The sequence below is a fragment of the Equus caballus genome, chromosome 2 (genome assembly GCF_041296265.1).
Source record: "Equus caballus isolate H_3958 breed thoroughbred chromosome 2, TB-T2T, whole genome shotgun sequence".
Classification (NCBI taxonomy): domain Eukaryota; kingdom Metazoa; phylum Chordata; class Mammalia; order Perissodactyla; family Equidae; genus Equus; species Equus caballus.
The window spans coordinates 30,448,820-30,470,044 of NC_091685.1; the positions used below are offsets into that span (position 1 = coordinate 30,448,820).

The following is a 21,225-nucleotide window of genomic DNA, read 5'->3' on the forward strand; positions in this document are numbered from 1 at the left end:
CTTGGCAATCCTGGCTGCTTGGCTGGGTCCCGCTGGTCGGGGTGGGCTTCTCCCTCCAGGCGGGGCTGAGGCCGCTCAGGCTTACCACCTCCCACTGGTCACGCGGGCTGTGTGAGCCGAAGCCTCCCTGTTTAAAATGCCCGAAGGGTCCCTGGCTGCTTGTCCCAGGGAGGTTCTTTTGTTTAAAATGGTAATTAGAATGTTTTGGTATTTTTTCTTAAAGATTGGCACCTGAGCTAACATCTGTTGCTAAACTTTTTCTTCTTCTTCTCCCCAAAGCCACCCAGTACATAGTTGTGTAGTCTGGTTGTAGGTCCTTCTGGCTCTGCAATGTGGGACACTGCCTCAGCGTGGCTTGATGAGCCGGGCTAGGTCCACACCCAGGATCCAAACCGGCGAAACCCTGGGCCACCGAAGCAGAGTACACGAACCCAACCACTTGGCCACGGGGTCAGCCCCAGGGAGGTTCTTGAAATAGCACATGTTGGACTTCGGGTTCACACGGGTCATTCTTCCATGTCCTTTTCCTGGATGGGGTCCTTCCTTCCACATCGCTGACATCCACTGAAACCTACCCCTGCTTCAGAGGCACCGGTGACTCGCGCTCTGTTTCCTTCCCCTACAACAGAACTAAAGTTGGGTGACTGAGCCTCCTGGCTGAGGCAGCATGGAGCGGGAAAGGACCTGGGAGCCATGGCTTTAAGAGGTGTGCAGCACCTTAGGGCGGCCAGCTCCCCTCTTTAGACTTGATCTGTAGAAGACCAGGGCGAGGCCTAGGTCTGTTCTTTTTATGTGGTTTTTGGTTGTAGATCCCTTTATTCAAACAGAATTCCACTTGGAAGGTCAAAGTGAAAAAAAAAATCGAAGCAGAGCGAGGCGTCTGCAAGGCTTACCAGTATCATCTCTCAGTCCTTCAACAACGATGGATACTACTCGTAGCCCCATCTACGGAGAAAAGCCAAACCATAACTCCCCCTACATAGGGCTCTGGAGGGCAGTTTAAAAACTGAGGGACGTGGGCCAGACCCAGGGGCCTGGTGCTTAAGTTTGGCACGCTCCACTTCAGCAGCCCAGGTTCCATTCCTGGGTGCAGACCTACACCACTTGTCTGTCAGTGGCCATGCTGTGGCGGCAGCTCACATACAAAAAGAGAAAGATTGGCAGTGGATGTTAGCTCAGGGCAAACCTTCCTCAGCCAAAAAAAAAAAACAAGAGCCAGTGATGATCTGTAAGGTAGTGGCTTTCTATTTTGTTGGCTATGAGTCACATCAGAACACAGAGTACACTGCAACCCAGTACACACACACACACATGCACGCCTGCACAGACACACACTCTTCATGAAACAATACTTAATGTACATATGCAATTCACACTGAAATTTAGTTTCATTTTTTTCTTTTAATGCTGGTTGTGATCCGCTAAATTTTACAGTTCACTGCTGGGTCTCAGCCTGCATTCTGCAAAACACTTTCTTAAGGTAGTTTTCAGCTGAAGAGTTTATGACTGCACCATCAGTGACAGGCATCCACAGCTCTCTGCAAACATGAAGCCACTCTTGGGAATCAGGGTGTCCACTCCTCCCCCTGACACACCTGAAATAAAAGGGCCTCTTGGTAAACCCCTTATGAGAACCTGCCAACTTACTGCATACGGACGAGGTGTAAGGGTTTTGCAAAGAGCTTTAGGAAAACTTGTATTTCGGATCCTATCAATTCATCTTTCCTTTGAAAACAGATTTACACGGAAGACCAATTAGGAAGACAGCAATAATTGAGTTCCTAAGAGTCAAAAGGCAGTTTGGGATGAGCTAAGATGGGTCTTTCAAACGAAAAATACTGCAAATAAGCTTCCGAAGGGCAAAAAGCTCTTGCAGATTCCTGGAGCTGGTATTTCAGGGCCTGAGCAGAGTTGGGTCCTCAGAATATTGATGCCATGCAATTTTCCAGTTCTAAACTTGGATTTCTCAGGGTAATAAGCTGCATCCTAAATCCCAATGCTCTTCTAATAACCACACATATTTGGGCAGTGTTTCTACCTTCATCATCTTATGTGATTGTTATACTACTAGACAGGTCTAGTGAGAAAAATAGGGTTATGAGATGGTGGGAGGGACAGTGTTAACTAGACCTGCGTCCACCCATTACCTGAAGTCACTCACTCTCTGAGCCTCCTGGATCCTCTTTACAAAACGGGAACAAATTTTTGTTTGGCCCTAGGCCCCCAGCCCCAACCTCCACAATGGGTATGAGAGCGCTACAAAGTACTTTACAAACGCATTATCAGCTCTATCCTACAGACCCCAAGAGACCTGCAGCCACAGTTTCAGAAATATTTTCAAGCAGAGACAAATCAGCTTAAAACGGCATTGTGGTCTATCAGCACATGAGGAGATGCTCAACACCATTAGTCAGCAGGGAAATGCAAATCCAACCACAATGAGGTATGTCACACCCACTAGACAGTTATCATCAAAATGACTGGTTACGAGTGTTGGCAAGGATGTGGAGAGATTGGAACCCTCATATACTGCTGGTGGGAATTTAAGATGGTGTGACTGCTTTGGAAAATGGTCTAGCAGTTTCTTAAAAAGTTGAGTTACCGTATGACGAGCAATTCCACTCCCAGGTATATATACCTAAGAGAACACATGTCCACACAAAAACTTGTATGCAGATGTTCACAGCAGCTTTATTCCTCAGAGCGGGAAAGCAGAAACAGCCCAAATGGCCAACAGATGAATGGATCAACAAAATGTGCTATATTCATACAAGGGAATACTGTTCAGCAATAAAGAGAGATGGAGTGCCGTGGCTGTACCTTGAACACATTATGCTAAATGAAAGAAGCGACACAAAAGGCCACATATTGTATGATTCCAATGAAATGTCCGGAAGAGGCCAAATCTATAGAAAGTAAGTGCCAAGGTCTGGGACTGGGGTGGCTGTCAGGAGAATGGGAAGTGACTGCTGATGGAGTTTCTTTTTGATGAAGTGATGGCTGGATAACCTTGTGAATATACTGAATACCAGTGAATTGCACATTTTAAAATGGTGAGTTTTATGCTACGCAAATTATATCTAAAAGAGAAAAAGAATAAAATTGCATTGAATAGGGCTATGATCTAAAATCCTTTTTAGACATCTAAACTCAAATTTGCCATAATTACTAGAATGTCATATAAAGAAAATGGAAACCTCTCTTTGTGTTATCATTGGTTTGTATGTATTAACTGACAAATTTAAGTCTTCAAAAACAACTCTGAGGTAGATTCCACTAACATTTCCATCATATAGACGAGGAAAGGGTAGCATTTAGAGGTCAAGTAACTTGACCAATGTTACATGGTAGGAAGCTATGGTAGAAACCCATGGTCTGGGGCCGGCTCCGTGGCCGAGTGGTTAAGTTCACGTGCTCCGCTGTGGCGGCCCAGGGTTCGGATCCTGGGAGCAGATGCGGCACCGCTTGTCCACAGTGAGGCGGCGTCCCGCATCCCACAACTAGAAGGACCTACAACTAAGATATACAACTATGTACCAGGGGCGTTTCAGAAATAAAGCAAAAAAAAAAAAAAAACATTGGCAACAGTTGTTAGCCCAGGTGCCAATCTAAAAAAAGAAGATAATTTTCTTTACCTCAAACTCGAGTACCTCCTGGCAAATACAGAGGCAGTAATAGTCAATTAAACTTACCTATTCATCTGCTCATCAAATATTTGTGCTACTACTATGTACCAGGCACTGGGGACACTTATGAACAAGACTAAAGTTCCTAGGGAGCAAAATGTATCATTTTAGGCAGTAATAATTGCTATACATGAAAACAAAGGAGGAGTCATGGAAGCCTGTCTGAGGGAAACCAAGTCGGAAGGACTGGGAGGCGGTGCCATCCAGGATGAGGGAACAGTGGAAACAAAGGCCGTGAAAGAGAAAGCAACTTTGAAGCGTTCCAGGAAGAGCAAGGCGGCAGGCACGGCTTCAGCAGATGGAGGGGCATCAAGGAGCTAAAACACATTTGACCCAGCGCCATTGGGTCTTGCATGTGAGTAAGAAATCTGGGTTTTACTCTGAGGCAGAAAGCCCTCTGCGAGTTTTGAGCCGTACTACGATCTGACTTAGGCTGTGGGGAACGGAATGGCCTTTGCGTGCTTGAGGGTGGAGGGCAGACAACACTGCCACTGACAGTACTGACTTGATTTTGAGTAAATGAGGGTGACAAGTGCTAAAACGAAACGAGTGTAAGATCAGAGGATGGTATTAAAAAAATTCTATTTTAGACATCTTCAATTCGGTATGCCTTTGAGGCGCCCACATGGAGTTACCACGTAGGTAGCTGGATAGGGGTCTAGCTGAGGAGGAAGTCTAGACTGAAAAGAAATTCGACACATCAACAAAAAGATGACATGTGAAGTCAAGGGACTGGGGTTTAAACGTAGGGAAGGCCACTAAGGACAGAGACAGACAAACTCCATCACTTCATGTTTGAAAGGATGCACGAGAGAGAAAAGGAACAGCTAACGAGGCAGGAGGAAAGTCAGCGTTGCCTCCTAGAACCCAAGTGAAGAAGTGTTTCCAAGGACTGAGCCAAATCCTGCTGAGAGCGCGAGTGAAGTAAGGATCGAGAACGGAACATTCACACTTTGGCAAAATGTAGATGACTGCCCAGCCCAACCAGGGCAGTTGAGTGAGGTGGAGGAACAAAGGCCCCCTGAACGGGGCAGGTGGATAAATGGAGTGAGTGAATGAACGACTGGCTGGATAGATGCAAGCACCCCAGTGACGTTCACTGGTTTGCTCATAGTGGAAGGACAATCAGCAACAACCATCTTAGAAACTGGGTATGCCCTGCCTGTCCTACATCACAGAATTAGAAAGTGAAAAGGCAGTCGTGTGGCAGACCCTCATGCACATGTAAGACTCTATCATCGACTGCGACAGCCACTCCAGACTACCTTAGCTCAGTCCCTACACAAGCAGCTGCATTAAGCTTGTCTTGTCAAGTCACTTTTAAAACCCACCTGTAAAACAGCCCCTCCATGTCCATGTCCTTTAGATAAAAAAATTCTAGGTAAGTTTTCCTAAAATTAAGACTCGCAGGCATTTTCTTTCTCTTTTTTGCATCAACTGCCAGAAACTATAATCAAATGAACTGTCCATGTGTTAACTTGAGCAGCTGAGATTCAAGGTGCCAAAAATTCCCTTTTACTTCTTTCACATGAATGTTGCTGTTTTACCTTACACAACGTTATCAACTCCAAGTTTCCTCAAATTATTTTGCTCTGCTAATCTTAAATGTGAAAATGACTTGACTGTGGACAGCCAAACATTAAAAACATACGAGCGCACACAACTGACAACAGGAGGGTGCTCCAGTGGCGCCTCAGCCTTCACTCCTTCCTGGACGTGCCAGGCTGCTGGCCTCAGTGCGCAGATGCTGTCTGCCTGCCTGACACTCTCCCCTTCGCTGTGCCTGGCTGCCTTGCCCCGCCCCATTACACGTGTTCCGAATGCACTGTGCACTTTCCTTCCAGCACTTACCACGTTAACTGTTAAAACAAAGATGGCAAAACTTTAATTTCATCACCTTTTATTTCCCTCGCCCAATCCTCACTCTGCCAGAGGTGCCACAGCGGTAAAAACACAGGCACTTTAAGATTTCTAAGCAAGTTAGGCTTCCTACAGTACTGATTGAGACGGGTAAGTGAAAGTGAATGGCCAACATTTTTAAATTTAGAAATTTATTCTGTTTAATCCACAAGCTTTATATAGCTTTAGTTTAAAAAAAAAACAAAACAAAAAAACAAAAACAGTGAAAACAAGACACTATTTCAAAGTCTGGGCCCTTCCAGCCTTCCAAATACAAGAGCTCTGAAAGTTGTATATACCAATTAGAAGAACAAGACAAAATTATGAATGGAGCCATGACATTTCATAAAACAAAATTTTATATAACTGAAGGATCCTTCCTGGGTCTAGTTAACTGCCTTTACAAAAAAAAGAAAGAAAAACACAACAGAATAGAATGAAATTCCAGTGTTCCAAATCGACTTGTTACCCATCAAGAGAAACCCACGGCGCCCTCCCTGGCAACAGCATGCTTTTGTCTTCTGTCTCCTCCTTGAGCTCGAATCCTGATTCACTTCAGCAGAGACTCCACAGGCAACAGGAAAGATGGTGGCATTAAAATATTCATTTATACTTTTGTGGTAGTTCAACAGTGGTCTTATTTTTGGGCAAGTTTGCAAACCATACAAGGTTGGAAGCATCATAACTTAAATGGGTGCTAAGACGCAAAAGACAAAAAGAGAAGGAAAAAAAAAAAAAGAAAAACCTCTGGGAATAGCCAGGGGTATTTGAAGGAACCATAGAATGCCAACAATATTTAAACCCCCTTTTTTAAAAAAGGGATTTTTTTTTTTTTGGCTTAAAATATTTCACTCTAAATGAATTTATGTCAGCTGTCAATGAAAGAATGTCACTAACACACTGTGGACACCTTTTGCAATGTAAATCCATGCCCTGTTTTTACATGGTGAACTTCAACCTAGCAATTATTACAACAAATGTTATAGTCTAAAGCTCAAACACATTTTAGCAATTTTGAAATCGAATTGCGTACAAACCAAATAAAATTTACATCATAACAAACATTTCCACCTAAGACTGTGGGGACACTTGAGCCTTCCGCATTGACCTCAGGGCCTTTTCACGCAGGTGCTTTTCTAAGTCATCAAGGTTATCTTCGGCTTCACTCTCAGTCTCCTAAAAACCAGAATGGTCATCTCGTTAAGTCTTGAGACACTAATGGGAGAAGTCAACTACAGAGCAGAAGCAAACTGTGGTGACGGCTGCACAACTCTAGCAATATACTAAAAACCAACGAATCATACACTTTAAGTGGGTGAATTATATACACAGTATGTTAATCATATCTCACAAAAGTTATTTTAAAAAATATACATTAAGCTTTTGGGCAGCCATTTGCATCCTTATCCTCAGTCTTGGCAAATTCTTGTTTTTGGTAGGTCATCAAGAAAGAGATCAGAAGAGAGTTAACAGCCAAGTAGCCAATTATTAGAAAAAATTATTTAGCTAATTCTCAAAATCAAGCGATCTGGCTACTCGCATAGTCACAAGACAGCGCGCGTCCTCACCTTCCGGGGCTCGGGCTCCGCCTCCGGCTCCTCCTGTGCTGACGTGGTTGTGGGGGCAGCGGCGACCACAGGCGTTACAGCAGCAGCCGCAGCCGCAGCCTTTTCCTTCTTGTGTTTTTTGTGCTTCTTGTGCTTCTTATCCTTTTTGTGTTTCTTGTCCTTCTTTTTCTTCTTCTTCTTTCCACCTCCTTCTTGGTCCGAATTCTAGAAATCCAGAAAAATAACAGCAATAAAAATCAACCTGAGTAAAATTCCGTCCAACCCAACATTTTTCCTCAAGAAAATAATGAAATGGACAAATCACAGGATTCACAAGGCTTCAGGTAAAAAAAAAAAAGGCCCCAGGCCAATCACTAGAGACGGGAACTGCACTGAAGGCAGACATTCTTCTCAGATTTTAGGAGTCAGAACGGACCTTGAAGGTAACTGATTTTTATAACTTTCCCCAACTAATTTCACATTAAACCAGCTTTCCCAAACACAAACTGCAAGTCAGGGTCCGCCTCCAGAGCTAAGGAAAAGCAGACGGGACAAAGAAACAGAAGTCTCTGAAGTCAACTAGGCTTAAGTTGAATTCTGGTTTTCTGAACCTGTAACTACTTGACCTCGACTTTTTCTGAGCCCTTTCTGTCGACCTAAATTGGGTACAATAATCCCTGACAAAGCTGCTGTGAGGATTAAATGGGTGTATCGCAAGTCACCCACAATACTAGCCTAACAGGCTGTCAAAAAATACAGCTCTTATTCTAAATACATGCCTGAGTGAATGCCATGTCTCTACTCACCATCTGACCCCCCATCTTTAAACTGGAGACAGTTTGTTCTTCACTGCATATATACCAAACTTATGCAAAGGGCGGGCTCTGCTATAACTGAATCCAGTCTGTAATTCTTAGATTTCACACTTCTAAGCAATTACTTGAAATTCCTCAGACCATTCGGTTAATTTGCACAATAATCCAGTCAAACCTATTAAGATGGACATCTGACCACTGATTTTATAAAATATAGAAACCTGTCCAAGATCAGATCAGTGACTCATAAAGGGGGAAAAAATTTAAACTCCAATATTTTGATATTTGATATTTTGATACCCCAGTGATATTCAAACTCAACAATGTAAAAAAAAGAGTGCTGTTCTTACGTAGCTTGCCGAAGATAAGACTGTATGGGCCAAGCAAATACTTCCCATTCCACCTAATAGTTCACAGCTTGCAAAGTTCATTTCTTTGTTATAGAAATGATATATTTCCATTATATGGAAAATAAGAGCATTACAAATATAAAAAAAAAATTAAAATAACTCATAGTTTCTCTTCTAACACATAACCACTGTCCACATTTTGTGATAGTTTTTTCCTTTATAAAGTTTAAATCATACTAAAAGACAGGATCTAAGATGGTAAGTTTTATTGATTTGTGTGGCCTTAACTAGGTTATCTCAAAAAGTGTCAAACAAACAATAGAGAAAAACATCAGAAATACTAACCTATTTCTCCCCTAGATAATAGAATCATGGGTAATTTTTCGTTTCTCTAGATTTTCGATACAGCCCAATCTCAACCACCAAGATTCTAGAATTTAACAATATTAGATTTATCACAAATTAGTGGGTGGCCAGAGTACTAAGCATGGACTGCTAATGAAACCACTACCACTTAATCTGTGCCTCCCTGAAGTCTCTGAAACAGAAAATAATACTCTTCTGAGCTACAAAAGTCAAAAACATTTTCTCTGCTTCTAAGTGAGCACATGCAATTATAAAAAAATGTCCCAAATACAAGAGACACATACCCTTGCCGGTGACGGGCTTGGCGTTGGGCTTTTAGCCTTTTTGATGGGTACCGCTGGTGACCAGTTGGTAGAGGGCGACTGAGACTGGACGGGGGATGGAGGTGCGGGGGGTTTTTTAGTGGCTGGCTCAGGAGATCCTGAGACAGATCTGGAGGATGAGACCCTCCTTACAGACTGAGGGCTTGGAGAGGCAGCCCTAGAAACAGAGGGACAAAACAAAACATTTAGTATCTAAGAACAGATCTTTCCTAAGAGAAAATAACCAACCACCATTAACAGGTCACAAACTTTACATGTTTTACAGCATTTAGTTTGTTGGTTGGTTCTACTAACACATATCAAATTTATATCATCCAAGTCTCCTGGAGAGTAGTTCAAGCCCCACCATTCTGTCCATGATTTTTCTGTATGAAATTAGTAACACCCGTTCCCCCTATTTTCTTTCAGACTGCTTCTATCAGTCTTACATAGACACGTAAGAGACGTGCTGTATGTCAGTTCAGAACTTAGCTTTGGAAGCACACCCCTCCAAAACCCCATCCTCCTAAAAACCAAGTAAAATCTTACGGCATTTAGTTTATGCCATAAGGAATTATCCTGAAAACAGAAAGGAATCTGTGAATAGGACCTAGAATTTGCCTTACAAGTTTGTATTCATGGCTTATTTTCTGTAATCTCTCGGTAAAGGAAAAGAAAAAGCTTCCAAACACAGAGCTATGCAAGTTAGCGTTCCTAACCAAAAAGCAGAGAATGTTTTTACTTTTTTGTCTTTTTGGGTTCCGGAGTCCTGGAAACTCTCCTAATGGGCCTCGTACTTGGAGATGGGGACTGCCTTCTTTGGGGTGATGATGACGCTCCTCTTCGAACAGGTGGAGGACTTGAGGTCTGAGGAGCTCGAGGCCGCGGTGAGGGCGAATGTCGTTTATTTGGCTGTGGTGACCGGGCTTCCCGGGTGGATCGGCTCGGGGAGGCCCCCTTCCTATGCTTTGATGACAACGAAGGCGAGCGTCTCTTGGAGGCCGGGGGGCTTCTCTGTTTGGGCGGCGGGGAGTGGGAGACCCGGCGCTTTGGTGGCGGGGATGGTGACGCCCTTCGCTTAGGAGGGGGAGGAGGGGAGGCCGTCCTTCTCTTTGGAGGTGGAGAAGGAGAGTATCTCCTCTGTATGGGAGGAGAGTATCTTCTCGGGGAAGGGGAGCGCCGACGTGGCGGAGGAGAAGGAGTCCTAGGAAAAACACATCACGAAGTTGAAAGATCCAACAGAATAAGGAAACAGAACGCAAAGAAAACTAACCAGCAGTTATGGCCACACTGTAGTTAGCACCGGGTAGAGAGCATATTTCTAAGTGGAAATACTATGTGTTTATCCTTATTTAAAGTAAAAAAAACCACTTAGTGAATTCCCGTTTATTCTGGATGACTACAAAATAGGACACTATTGGTTAACAGAGAAATTTCAGTTTTCAGAATGAATTCCAATTTGTCAAGTCATTTAACACAATCCTCATTGAATCAATATAAGGTTTTTGAGAAGAGAATCTGGCATTGCTCTGAGGAAACTGTGAACATCCACTGTCATTATGTAATAACTAGGTCACTACATCAGTAGGACTCACACTGACTGAGGTCAACTTACTCAGGAAGTCTGTGCCTCAAAGAGCTCTCCCTGCGGCGCCCTCTCTCCGCCGTCCTCTGGACTCTGTTAGTAAGCAGAGTTCACGGCCCGACTTTCAACAGCACCTCTACCCTCCTCAAAGAGACCTGCATTTTCTGTCTCCTAAGACGGCTTCAGTGGAAGTCCACTGCTGAGCAGACTGCATCCCTCTGGAAAGCCAGCCTGGCCCTCCTCTTCACGTTTAATTCCTACACAACCCTCATCACCTCTTAGGAGTTAGAGCTGCAGATAGCCTTCAGTTCCAACGGCCTAATTTCTCTTCCTGAAACGTTCAGACCTTGAGCTCCAACCACTTCCCTGCCTAGAAGCAGTTGGGCACAGGCTACCTTTTGGGTAGCAGGGTAGAGCGCACTTCCATTTTTGCCGACGGGCAATTATTTAGTAACTCTGAACCTCTATTTCCTCACCTGAAAAATGGGAACGATACCACCTACCAAGCACGACCATCTTGAGGACTAGAGGTGAAATCACATAAAGCACCCAGCACTTGCCCTGGCACATAATAGGCACTCGAGCGGCAGCAGCCATCATGCCACTCGGTGACGTATCTGAGCAATGCCGTTACAAACTGTTTCCCTAACTTTCCTTGTGAAATCACCTTAGATTTACAGAAGAGCTGCAATAAAGGTGACTGGTCACTTAACATCTTATAAAACTATAGGAAAGTTATCAAAACTATGAAATTAACCTCAGTACTAACTTGGTATCAACTAACATACCAATACCACCCCAGTTTTCCACAAAGGTCCTCTTTCCGTTCCAGCTTCCAAACACTAGGATCACGTGTCCTTAAGTTTCTGCCTATTCGTAACTGCTCTTCAGTCTGTCTTTCATGATTGACATTTCTGAAAAGTACTGGTCAACTACTTTGGAGAATGACCTTCGATGTGGGTTTGTCTGATGTTTCCTAACAATGAGACTGAGGTTCTGCATAACTGGTAAGGATACTACAAAGGCACCCAGGAACTATGTGATGTCAATATATTACCGGGGATGTTAACTCTGATTCCTCAGTTAAGGAGGCGTCTGCCAGGAATTCTTCACCGTAGAGTTAACATTTTCGCCTCTGTAATCGCTGCAGTGACATGCGACTCACACACCATAGAGTCTACGCATGTAAAGGGCGCATCACCATGGTTCCAGTCTACACACGGATGAGCAACACTACCCTACCCACCCTCCCTCGGCACAACTAACCAACTTCCTGTCTCTGTAGATTTGTGTTCTGGACTTTTCATGTAAATGGAATCTCATAACATGTGGCATTTTGTGAAGGGCTGAGCAAGGCCACTCTAATATCTCAATCACCCAGACTCAATGTTGCTCCAGTGAGCGTACGTGATGAAGTACCTTCGGCGCGGTGGTGGCGTGGGAGACCTGCGCCGTCGAGGAGGAGGGGCAGGAGAAGGAGAGCGTCGCCTTCTGGCGGGTGGTGGGGAGGGGCTCCTCCTCCGTCTGCCGCTGCACCAAAAGAAAACGACAGTTGCTCTGAGCCGGAGCATTTATAATGAAGTGATCCAGAAGACATGGATTCAATAATTATTAACCCAAAGTGCACCAACTGTTACTCTATCCCTCACAGCAGTGTTTTTCAAACTATAGCTGAATACTATTAGTCAAAACCCCATGTTAAGAATCAGCATTTAAACAAAAATATAAAATCAGAGTGTTTTACTTGCAGTAAAGGTAAATACGGTTTGGTGAAATTTCTGTTTCAGTATATAAATGTGTAGTCTGGGTCACGATATAAAACATTCGTAACAGGATACAAGAAAAAAGGGTGAAAATCCTGCCTCAGAGCACCACTTTTTAATTGGAATATCAGAATCACCTGGGAAGCTTCTCTGAGCTCTGTGCTCACCAGGTCAGGGCCCTGATCTAGCGTGTGTCTGCTGAAAAGCCTCTCCAGGTGATTCTGATTCCTTATTAGAAACAACTGCTTTAAAGCCTGGGCAAACTTTCAATATTATAATACAGAAATTGTAAATGTTAATAGTCACCAGTGGCTTCAGGCCCAAAATCTGGGTGTCAGTGCTCCAAATTCTTGATTTTTCTCATGTATTTCCACTGTGAAAGAGTTGCAAACTATTAACTAGAACACTATCCCAAAGACAAACGACCAAAGTTGTCTGAGCACTGATGCTATCACTGGGAGTAATGTGGTTTAAAATATAGTTAAGAATCATATAAACCTCTGAGCTCAGCAATACACTTAACCACCTCAAAAAGCACAACTGAAAAATACGATTACAGTCCTGTGTTGCTTAACCATGGGGACACACCTTTAGGCCATTTTGCTGCTGTGTGAACATCACAGAGAGTCCTTACACAAACCTAAATGGTACAGCCTGCTACACACAGGCCTCCTCGGTACTAATCCTACAGGACCCCCGTCGTGCGCGCGGTCCAGCACTGACCAAAAGCTCGTTATGCAGAACACGGCCGCACACCGACTGCACTAACCCACGGCAGTCTCCTAGCACACAGGTTAAACAGACACCAACCCAGTTTGCTACCTTTTGGGTAAGTTTGCAAATACAAAGTAGTCAAATAATGTAATTAGTTCTTAATTTCTTGCCCAGTACAGGATTAATGTTTCCTATGAATGTGGAAATATTTTCTAAGGTTTACTGGTCTTGGTTCTCCTTTAAAACTAAGGAGAGCTCTGTCACAGATCAGAAAATTCTGAAACATTATTTAATTTTCAATTTAAATTTGTTTATGCCTTGTAGAGAATAAGACTTCACTTTAACAGATTTAAAATATAAACTACTAGAGGCAGTATATCAAGCTAAGCTTCTGGGGCTGGCCTGGTGGTGTAGTGGTTAAGTTTGCATGCTCTGCTTCGGTGGTCCGGGGTTCGTGGGTTCAGATCTTGGGCGTGGACCTACACACTGCTCATCAAACCATGTTGTGGTCGTCTCCCACATAGAAAATAGAGAAAGACTGGCACAGATGTTAGCTCAGGGCCAATCTTCCTCACCAAAAAAAAAAAAAAAAAAAACACGAAAAAGAAAAGCTTTGAATGAAATATAGACATTGAACTATCAACTACAAGAAAGGACAGTGAAAGAGAAGCCACTTTACTAGCAAAGTTAATCGCAGAAGTACAGGACCTGGAGAAACAGGATGACTAAAATGTTGTTTCAACAGGTTGACAAAGATTTCAAATGTGAAAAGATATTTGAGTTTTGACTTAAAAAGAAGAAAAGCAAACATCTATACTTGCAACCTTTGAGGATGAGGTGATAAAAAAACCGAACTCCCAATATGTTTTCAGTAGGTATCACAGTATAAGAGTATATTACTGCTGATTATGTGGCTTCTCTTTAAAAATGTTCTCCCAATTTCAGTTTGCAAAACTTAATCAGAAACTGTCATTAAAACAGTGGACTCAGATTAGAATCTATTATGATACACTAATGACCTGAGATATATCTTTTGTGCCTCAGTTTCATCTGTAAAATGAAAGGCTTAGAGTGACTAAAAGGCTCCTTTCAGTGATGACCCTCAAAGTCCTGTGTTTCTCTGTGAGAAAATAACCAAAAAGAGACTAAGAGTAAATAAAACCATAACCAAACTATGCCCTAAAGTCTACAGAGTTTCTTACCTGAGCTCATAAGGCACACATTTCAGGAGTTAAAAAAAAGCTCAGCGTTTTCTAGTTACTCTAAATGCCAATGCCAATGCCAAGCCAAGCCTTCCAAAGTGCGTAGAAATTGTTGAACAGGAAGCTTTACACCTACACTGCGTGAAAGCCAGTCTCACTACGCCTCACTGCAGCTCTCGCCCCTCCAGTATGTGCGGGAGACAAGCCTTATCGGAGGAGCCAGCCCCCATCTCTGCAGGGGCCTCTTCAGAACCTCACTCCACCAGCCACCCGGGAGTGAAGATAAGAAGTCACAGATGTGACGACCATCTTTTTACACTAAGTGTGATCAAAATACCTTGTATCTTTTAAATTAAGGAGTGTTCAAGATCCAAAAACAAATGTTTATGAACATGGAAAACGTTGCATTTTTCAATATTTAAACTCTACATACAAAATATTCAACACCAGCCTGTATTTCCCTTCTTCAAATACAGTACTGAACCAGGAAATACAATAAATACTGAACTGGGGGCCGGCCCGGTGGCGCAATGGTTAAGTTTGCACGTTCCGCTTCAGCGGCCCGGGGTTCGCCAGTTCAGATACTGGGTGTGGACCTACGCACTGCCTGTCAAGCCATGCTGTGGCAGGCGTCCCACATATAAAGTAGAGGAAGATGGGCATGGATGTGAGCTCAGGGCCAGTCTTCCTCAGCAGAAAGAGAAGGATTGGCGACAGATGTTAGCTCAGGGCTAATCTTCCTCAAAAAAAACCCACAAAGAATACCACACTGAAGCATGATTCTAAATAATTATTTCTTTATTTCTAAACCCTAGATACTCAATGGCAATTTTTAACATCATTAAAGTTGAGGCTACAACTTAAAGTACCTTTTTAATGAGGGGAAACAAAACAAAAACACCCTGAGCAGGGTGAGGAACATTAGTGCCGATTTCACTGTTGTGAGACTCTCTTTCCAATAGAGAAAGTCATTCCATAATGGGGGGAAAAAGAGAAGAAATCTTATCACAAAGCTGATTTTGTAAAGCAATTTTTTAGCTGCTGTACTAGGAGTTTTACACAAGACAGGTAATTAAGAGCAGTGAACAGAATACTTTAGCATCTAAATTTACTCTAAGTTTTTATTTTTCACTGTCAAGTAGCAGTTACTACCACAGTGCAAGTACACTGCTTTGCTCCCCCACAAACACTGCTGACCACTCCCAGAAAGCCCTTCCAAGGCAACACTCATCAACGAGACTGCCTCCAACAACACAACTTCAAAGACTGAGCTAGAAAGAGGACAGCGCGACAGTTTCAGGAAACATAAATACTTAGAAATTCAGTGGCAGCTAAGACCTCAAAAAGCAGAAGACGAGCAAAGATGGTGTAATGCCAATGGCACATGTCTACGACCTGGCTTTGTCACTTCACAACCTAAGAAACTCACTCTACTACTTTTGGGCCTCTGTTTTCTCTCTCTTATGAGACAGGCCAGAATTAGAGATTTCTATGTATGATTTGGCTCTAAAATGTTACATTTTATGGTCACATAGACACTGATGATCACAAAGGTTCAACAGATATGCAACCTCCCCTCCTACTACAGGAAACACTCCACAGGGCCAAAGCCTTACATTCATTTCTAATCTTCTTCAAGTCCCTCCAGTTTTTCTTGCCTTCCCTAAAGTCACCACAAAGTCCCGCCCCACTAATTCTAAGGAGCTATTATTAGCCCGTCTCTTGGAAAATATCCAGATACTTTAACAACACAAAAAAACTGAGTTCAAATGAGTTCTAAAATTAACACTGTACACAATTCTATCATAAATTTGATGTGTAAATAAATATAATCAAACCAAAACAACTGAGGAACTTCTCCACAGCCATACCCACTGTACATTTAGGAATGGGATAAGGTTACCTAAACAGTATATTAAGTTGCTAAAACTTTGACACATAACCCTAATTTATAAAGTAGTGTCTAACCAACCTTTTAGTCATTGGCGATTGCCATCGCTTTCCCATCTGCATCCTGAGAGCAGTGGAGAAAAACAAATGTCAAGAATTCCATTCACCAAATTATTTACTTCATTGGAGTCAAGTATCACTGATGGAGATACTTATTTTTAAAGGTTCAAAGATGTTCAGGAGTTAATGCTATGATTTAACTGGTCTATTCTAGTCACACACACATAAGACATGGTGGTACAAAACTTACTAAGTTCTCATTAAGTAGTAATAACCACCAAACAAAGCAAAGCAAACCCCCCAAAAACAAAATCTGACCCTCCCCTTCTGCACGTTTTTGAAACGGAGTTAACCAAATTCTAAAGTGAGCTGACTGCCCATCCTTTTTAAGTTATGAAGTTTCATCACAACTACAGAACATCAGAGAAGACTACTTAAGAGAAAACATTACCGAGGGGAAGTCTCTTTCTGGCGCTTTCGAGGTGAGGGAGAGGCACTCCGGGAAGGGGAATGTCTCCGCCGCCTGCCTACCTCCCCGTTCTTCACATGGGACCTCTTGGGTCGCTCATCTTCCGAAGAGGAGGAGGAGCCAGAATCTGTAATTACACAATTACAAAAAGTTACATTAGGTCTGTGCTTATCTTAAAAGTCTGTCCATATTTTCTCAATCTAAGCAGATGCAGTATCCAAATTAGCAAGTCAAATTCACTAACATAAGCAAGCACACAAACAAGCCATCAGTTCTGAACAAAGGCAATATCAATATATACTCAGTGACCTGAAATCCAAGCATAAATACACATCATCATTACTGTACGGTTACGTTTTCTAAATCATTTCCACGGCACAATCCCAACAAGACACAAGTGTCCCTTAAGAATCTAGTCAGGGGCTGGCTCTGTGGCCAAGTGGTTAAGTTTGCACGCTCCGCTGCAGCGGCCCAGGGTTCGGATCCTGGGCGCGGACATGGCACCACTCATCAGGCCACGTTGAGGTTGTGTCCCCCCACAACTAGAAGGACCCACAAGTAAGATATAAAACTACGTACAGGGGGGGTTTGGGGAGATAAAGCAGGGGAAAACAAAACAAAAAAAAGATTGGCAACAGTTGTTAGCCCAGGTACCAATCTTAAAAAAGAAAAAAAAAAGAATCTAGTCATTTTCCAAAAAACTAAGTAAAGCTTAAAAAGCATCTCAAGTAATTACTTGATTCTTGCTACTCTAAGCACTTTTAAAGCTACTGAAAGTCTTCTTAGGGTGTGAGTAACTCAATTCTATATCACTAACATTTATCAAACAAACAAACGACATTTCCTACAGGCCTGGTAACAATGTCCAGGGCTGCAAAGAGAAAAACTTCAATTGTTTGAACATGGTTTCTTTAACTTAAAATAACTAACTGTTCCCAAATATCCAAACTTAAATTTAAAACAAACTCCCAAGCACCAAAAGATGCCCAAGACCTTTATGCATTTTTAAACTTTCCATGATTAACTTCATCCTCAATGAGCTGCAAAGCTGTACAGCTTTTAATTGACTTAATGCCACTGCGCGATGCTGCGGTTTCCAGCTTATCAATGAAAAGGAAAGGCAGTGCCTAGATCAGTCACAAATATCAAGTGAGCTAATAACATCACAACATCTGGTTTAAAAACCAGGTTTCTGCGCACATACTCTAATCCAGAAATTCCACTTCTGATGAATATTTTACAGATACACTTACACAAGTACACAAAAAAACTAGAAACAACCTAAATGTTCAAGTAGGTGACTGGCTCCATAAATTACTGTATTATTATAATAAAATAGCTGCAGTTAGTAAAAAAAATGAGGTAGATCCTCTCCTAAGAATTAACAGGGAAGATGTCTAGCTACAGTAAGCTAGAAGGCAGGCAACATCATCTACAGTTTGAGCTTGTCCTCATGGTTGTTATTTTTCTTTTTAAATCAAATGCTTACACGTGCACAGAAAATTTCTGAATAAACGCTTTGGGGAGTTAAGACTGGGGTTGGGAAAAGAACTATACTTTTCCAATTTATACCTCATTTTGTTTTACTGTTGTACTCTAAAGATGTATTACTGTTATAACAATTTAAAAGAAAATGAAGTTTTAAGAAAGGACTTAAAACCAAAACCCAAAAAGTTAACACTCCCTCCTCAACGGATTTCTGTGTAGGCACAAACATATTTCTCCTAAGTGCACTCACTACTCTGATGGACATTTATTACCTTAAGTACTGTTTATGAGGAAATGCAGAGAGAAACAGGTTCCTGAGCGCCCATACCTGACGACGACTGCTGGTTCTGGCGTCTGTACTGGCGTCTCTGCTGCACCGAGTCGGCTGCAGCCATTTTGCCCCCTTTATCTTCTTCTGAAAGACGGATGCATTTAGAAAGTGTTCCTTTAGTTACACATACAAAAAATGTAACAGATCTGAATTGAAAAATGGTTTCTTAAACCTTTATCTGGTTGGGTCAAGCAATACAACTACTAGTACACTTTTTACAAAGAAGGAAGAGCTGAAAATGCCAATTTAAATGCTGACTTAGACTATCTTCATCCAATGTCATCAAAATAAACTGATTTAGGCATTTGCTATAGGTCAGGCTAGATGCCAAGCACTTCATCCTCAAAAACCTAAAGAATGGTACTGTTATCCACATTTCAGAGATCACAGAAACAAGGCTCACATAAATTAAGTAATTAAACAAAAAGCAGTTAAGTAGTGAAGCTGGGGTTTCAAACAGGTTGGTCTGACTTCAGAGTCCTCGCTTTTAACCACTAAGCCACGTCCCATAATTAATCTTTAACCAATAAGGGATGACCAAATGTGCAACAAATCTAATGCAGCTTAAAAAACAAACAAAAAACAAAAACAACTTACCCGATTCAGATAATTCTACTTTTCTAGGCTTGGGTGCTGGTGAAGGGGACTCTCTTTTCTCAGTACCTTTATGTTTCGTCACTAAAAAGAGTAAGGAAAAAACCACCAAAGCTACACAACGAGACATTTTCTTAAGAGCACAGAAATAGATGTGACTATTCGCATTAAGAATTTACTGAGGGGCCGGCCCAGTGGCATAGCAGTTACGTCCACACGCTCCGCTTTGGCAGCCCAGGGTTCACTGGTTCAGATCCTGGGCACAGACTCAGCATCGCTCACTAAGCCATGCTGCTGCCGCGTCCCACACAGAAGAACTGGAAGGACCTGTAACTAGGATAACAACTATGTACCGGGAGAGATACAACTATGTGACTCTCTTCAGAGAGAAAAAAATAAAGGATTTATTGAAAATTTAAAAATGCGTATAAGACTTTGTTGTCATTATCTGAACATTACCTGAAAGCATAAGCAAGAATTTTTAAACAATTGGTGAAAACCTTAAAAACCTCTATTTGATTTTCTTTTCTTTTCTTTTTTTTTTTTTTGAGGAAGATTAGCCCTGAGCTAACATCTGCTACCAATCCTCCTCTTTTTGCTGAGGAAGACTGGCCCTGAGCTAACATCCATGCCCAACTTCCTCTACTTTCTATGGGGGACGCCTACCACAGCATGGTGTGCCAAGCGGTGCCATGTCCACACCTGGGATCCGAACTAGTGAATCCCAGGCTGCTGAAGCAGAACATGCGCACTTAACCACTGCGCCACCGGGCTGGCCCCTCTATCTGATTTTCAAATCCTAAGACTCTCCCAAGAGAAACGACAGTTACGAAAAACTGGGGAGCTGCTGTTTCTGAGTAGACCAGGATTTATGCTATGTAAACAATGAGCTCAATAAAGCAAACCTCCGTGTGCTACCCCACAACACACACAACCACAGAGGCCTCAGCAGCATAAGAGCTTCCAAGCACCCACTATAGGTGGGTTCAGAAAAGTAATCAAGATGATAAATGATTAAGAAATAAGATCTGATGAAACTTCCACAGAGAAAGCTGCCTGGTCTGGAGAAGAGGCCCCAAGAAGCTGCAGGCTGGTCATGTGGAGCAGAACCTTCACGACAGCCAGGAGGGGTTTACACTGCCTAGAAAAGGATGACCTTCACAATGGTCAAAATCATTAAATACTAAGGCTGGATGATTCTTCCAAAGCTTTAAAAAAGGGAAAAAAAGCAGCAGCTCTGAGATAAACCTAAGGTGGCAGGAGAACTGTGGGTCCCTTATGAATTATCCAACTTATTTTTTGCCAATTGCATGGAAATTATTATGGCAACTCCCTTCTGTGCGCTGGGGGTATTATTAAGCACCATCGCTAGCATCACTCTCCATCCCCCATTTTACAAGAGGAAAGATCTGAGGCTTAAAAAGAAGTAACTTCAACCAAAGTCACATAGACAATTTAAGTGAACTAGGATCTGAACCCAAGACACTTTTTCTAGGGCACAGGTCTTAATTTTCAACAGTTAATAACTTTACCCATTGCTTCAACTAAAATCAGAAGTATTTACAGATACAGTGATTCATCTTAGTATAGATTAACCTGAAACATCATTTGAGAAAACCCCTCTAAGAACTAAACAATATGATCCCCTCAGGAGCCTTACACCTGTTCTGTCTGATTAAAGCACTTACCAGGGGATGTCCGACCCAGCATGCTGATACATTTTATTTAGCAGACGTCCACATTCAGAATTCTGTAAAGGCTTACTCTAAGGGGCTAGCCATCTAAAACAGCAATCTCATCTTTGCTAAAGTAGTCAAACTGAAGAATTCACCACTATACTTTTAAAATAACCAGCATTTTATTAATGATTCTACCTAAAAAGCCTTTTGGACAAATCACTGGATTGGATAGAGAATGGTTAACACCTAATTAGTTATCATGAAACATGGTAGCAAAAGCGTATTTAAAACTTGTACTTTAACAAATACAAAGAAATGAAATAGAAAGGCCTTTAAGGACTTGAGGCTATTTTTCTGATCAGTATTCTTTTTTTTTTTTTTTTTTTGATGAGGAAGACTGTCCCTGAGCTAATATCTGTGCCAATCTTCTTCTATTTTGTATATGGGATATGGGATGCCACCACAGCATGGCTCGATGAGTAGTG

At 42.3% G+C, this 21,225-nt stretch overlaps 1 protein-coding gene across 50 annotated transcripts in view; it reads right to left on the bottom strand.

The window, feature by feature from the left end:
• Positions 1-5,720: 5,720 nt before the first annotated feature.
• The window catches only part of SRRM1 (serine and arginine repetitive matrix 1), a 30,466-nt gene continuing 14,961 nt past the window's right edge, over positions 5,721-21,225 (bottom strand). For 16 of the 50 annotated variants that reach the window (XM_023635481.2, XM_070260678.1, XM_023635483.2 and 13 more), the window contains 9 exons: positions 19,065-19,145; positions 18,465-18,551; positions 16,631-16,775; positions 16,202-16,243; positions 11,970-12,080; positions 9,708-10,169; positions 8,948-9,143; positions 7,154-7,357; positions 5,721-6,761 (listed from right to left, as the gene is read on the bottom strand). In XM_023635481.2, the coding sequence (XP_023491249.2) occupies positions 6,657-6,761; positions 7,154-7,357; positions 8,948-9,143; positions 9,708-10,169; positions 11,970-12,080; positions 16,202-16,243; positions 16,631-16,775; positions 18,465-18,551; positions 19,065-19,145 (1,433 nt within the window). In that variant the 3' untranslated portion in view covers positions 5,721-6,656. The remainder of the gene's footprint in view (positions 6,762-7,153; positions 7,358-8,947; positions 9,144-9,707; positions 10,170-11,969; positions 12,081-16,201; positions 16,244-16,630; positions 16,776-18,464; positions 18,552-19,064; positions 19,146-21,225) is intronic. The other 34 variants (XM_070260685.1, XM_070260680.1, XM_023635488.2 and 31 more) reach the window with 3 other exon arrangements.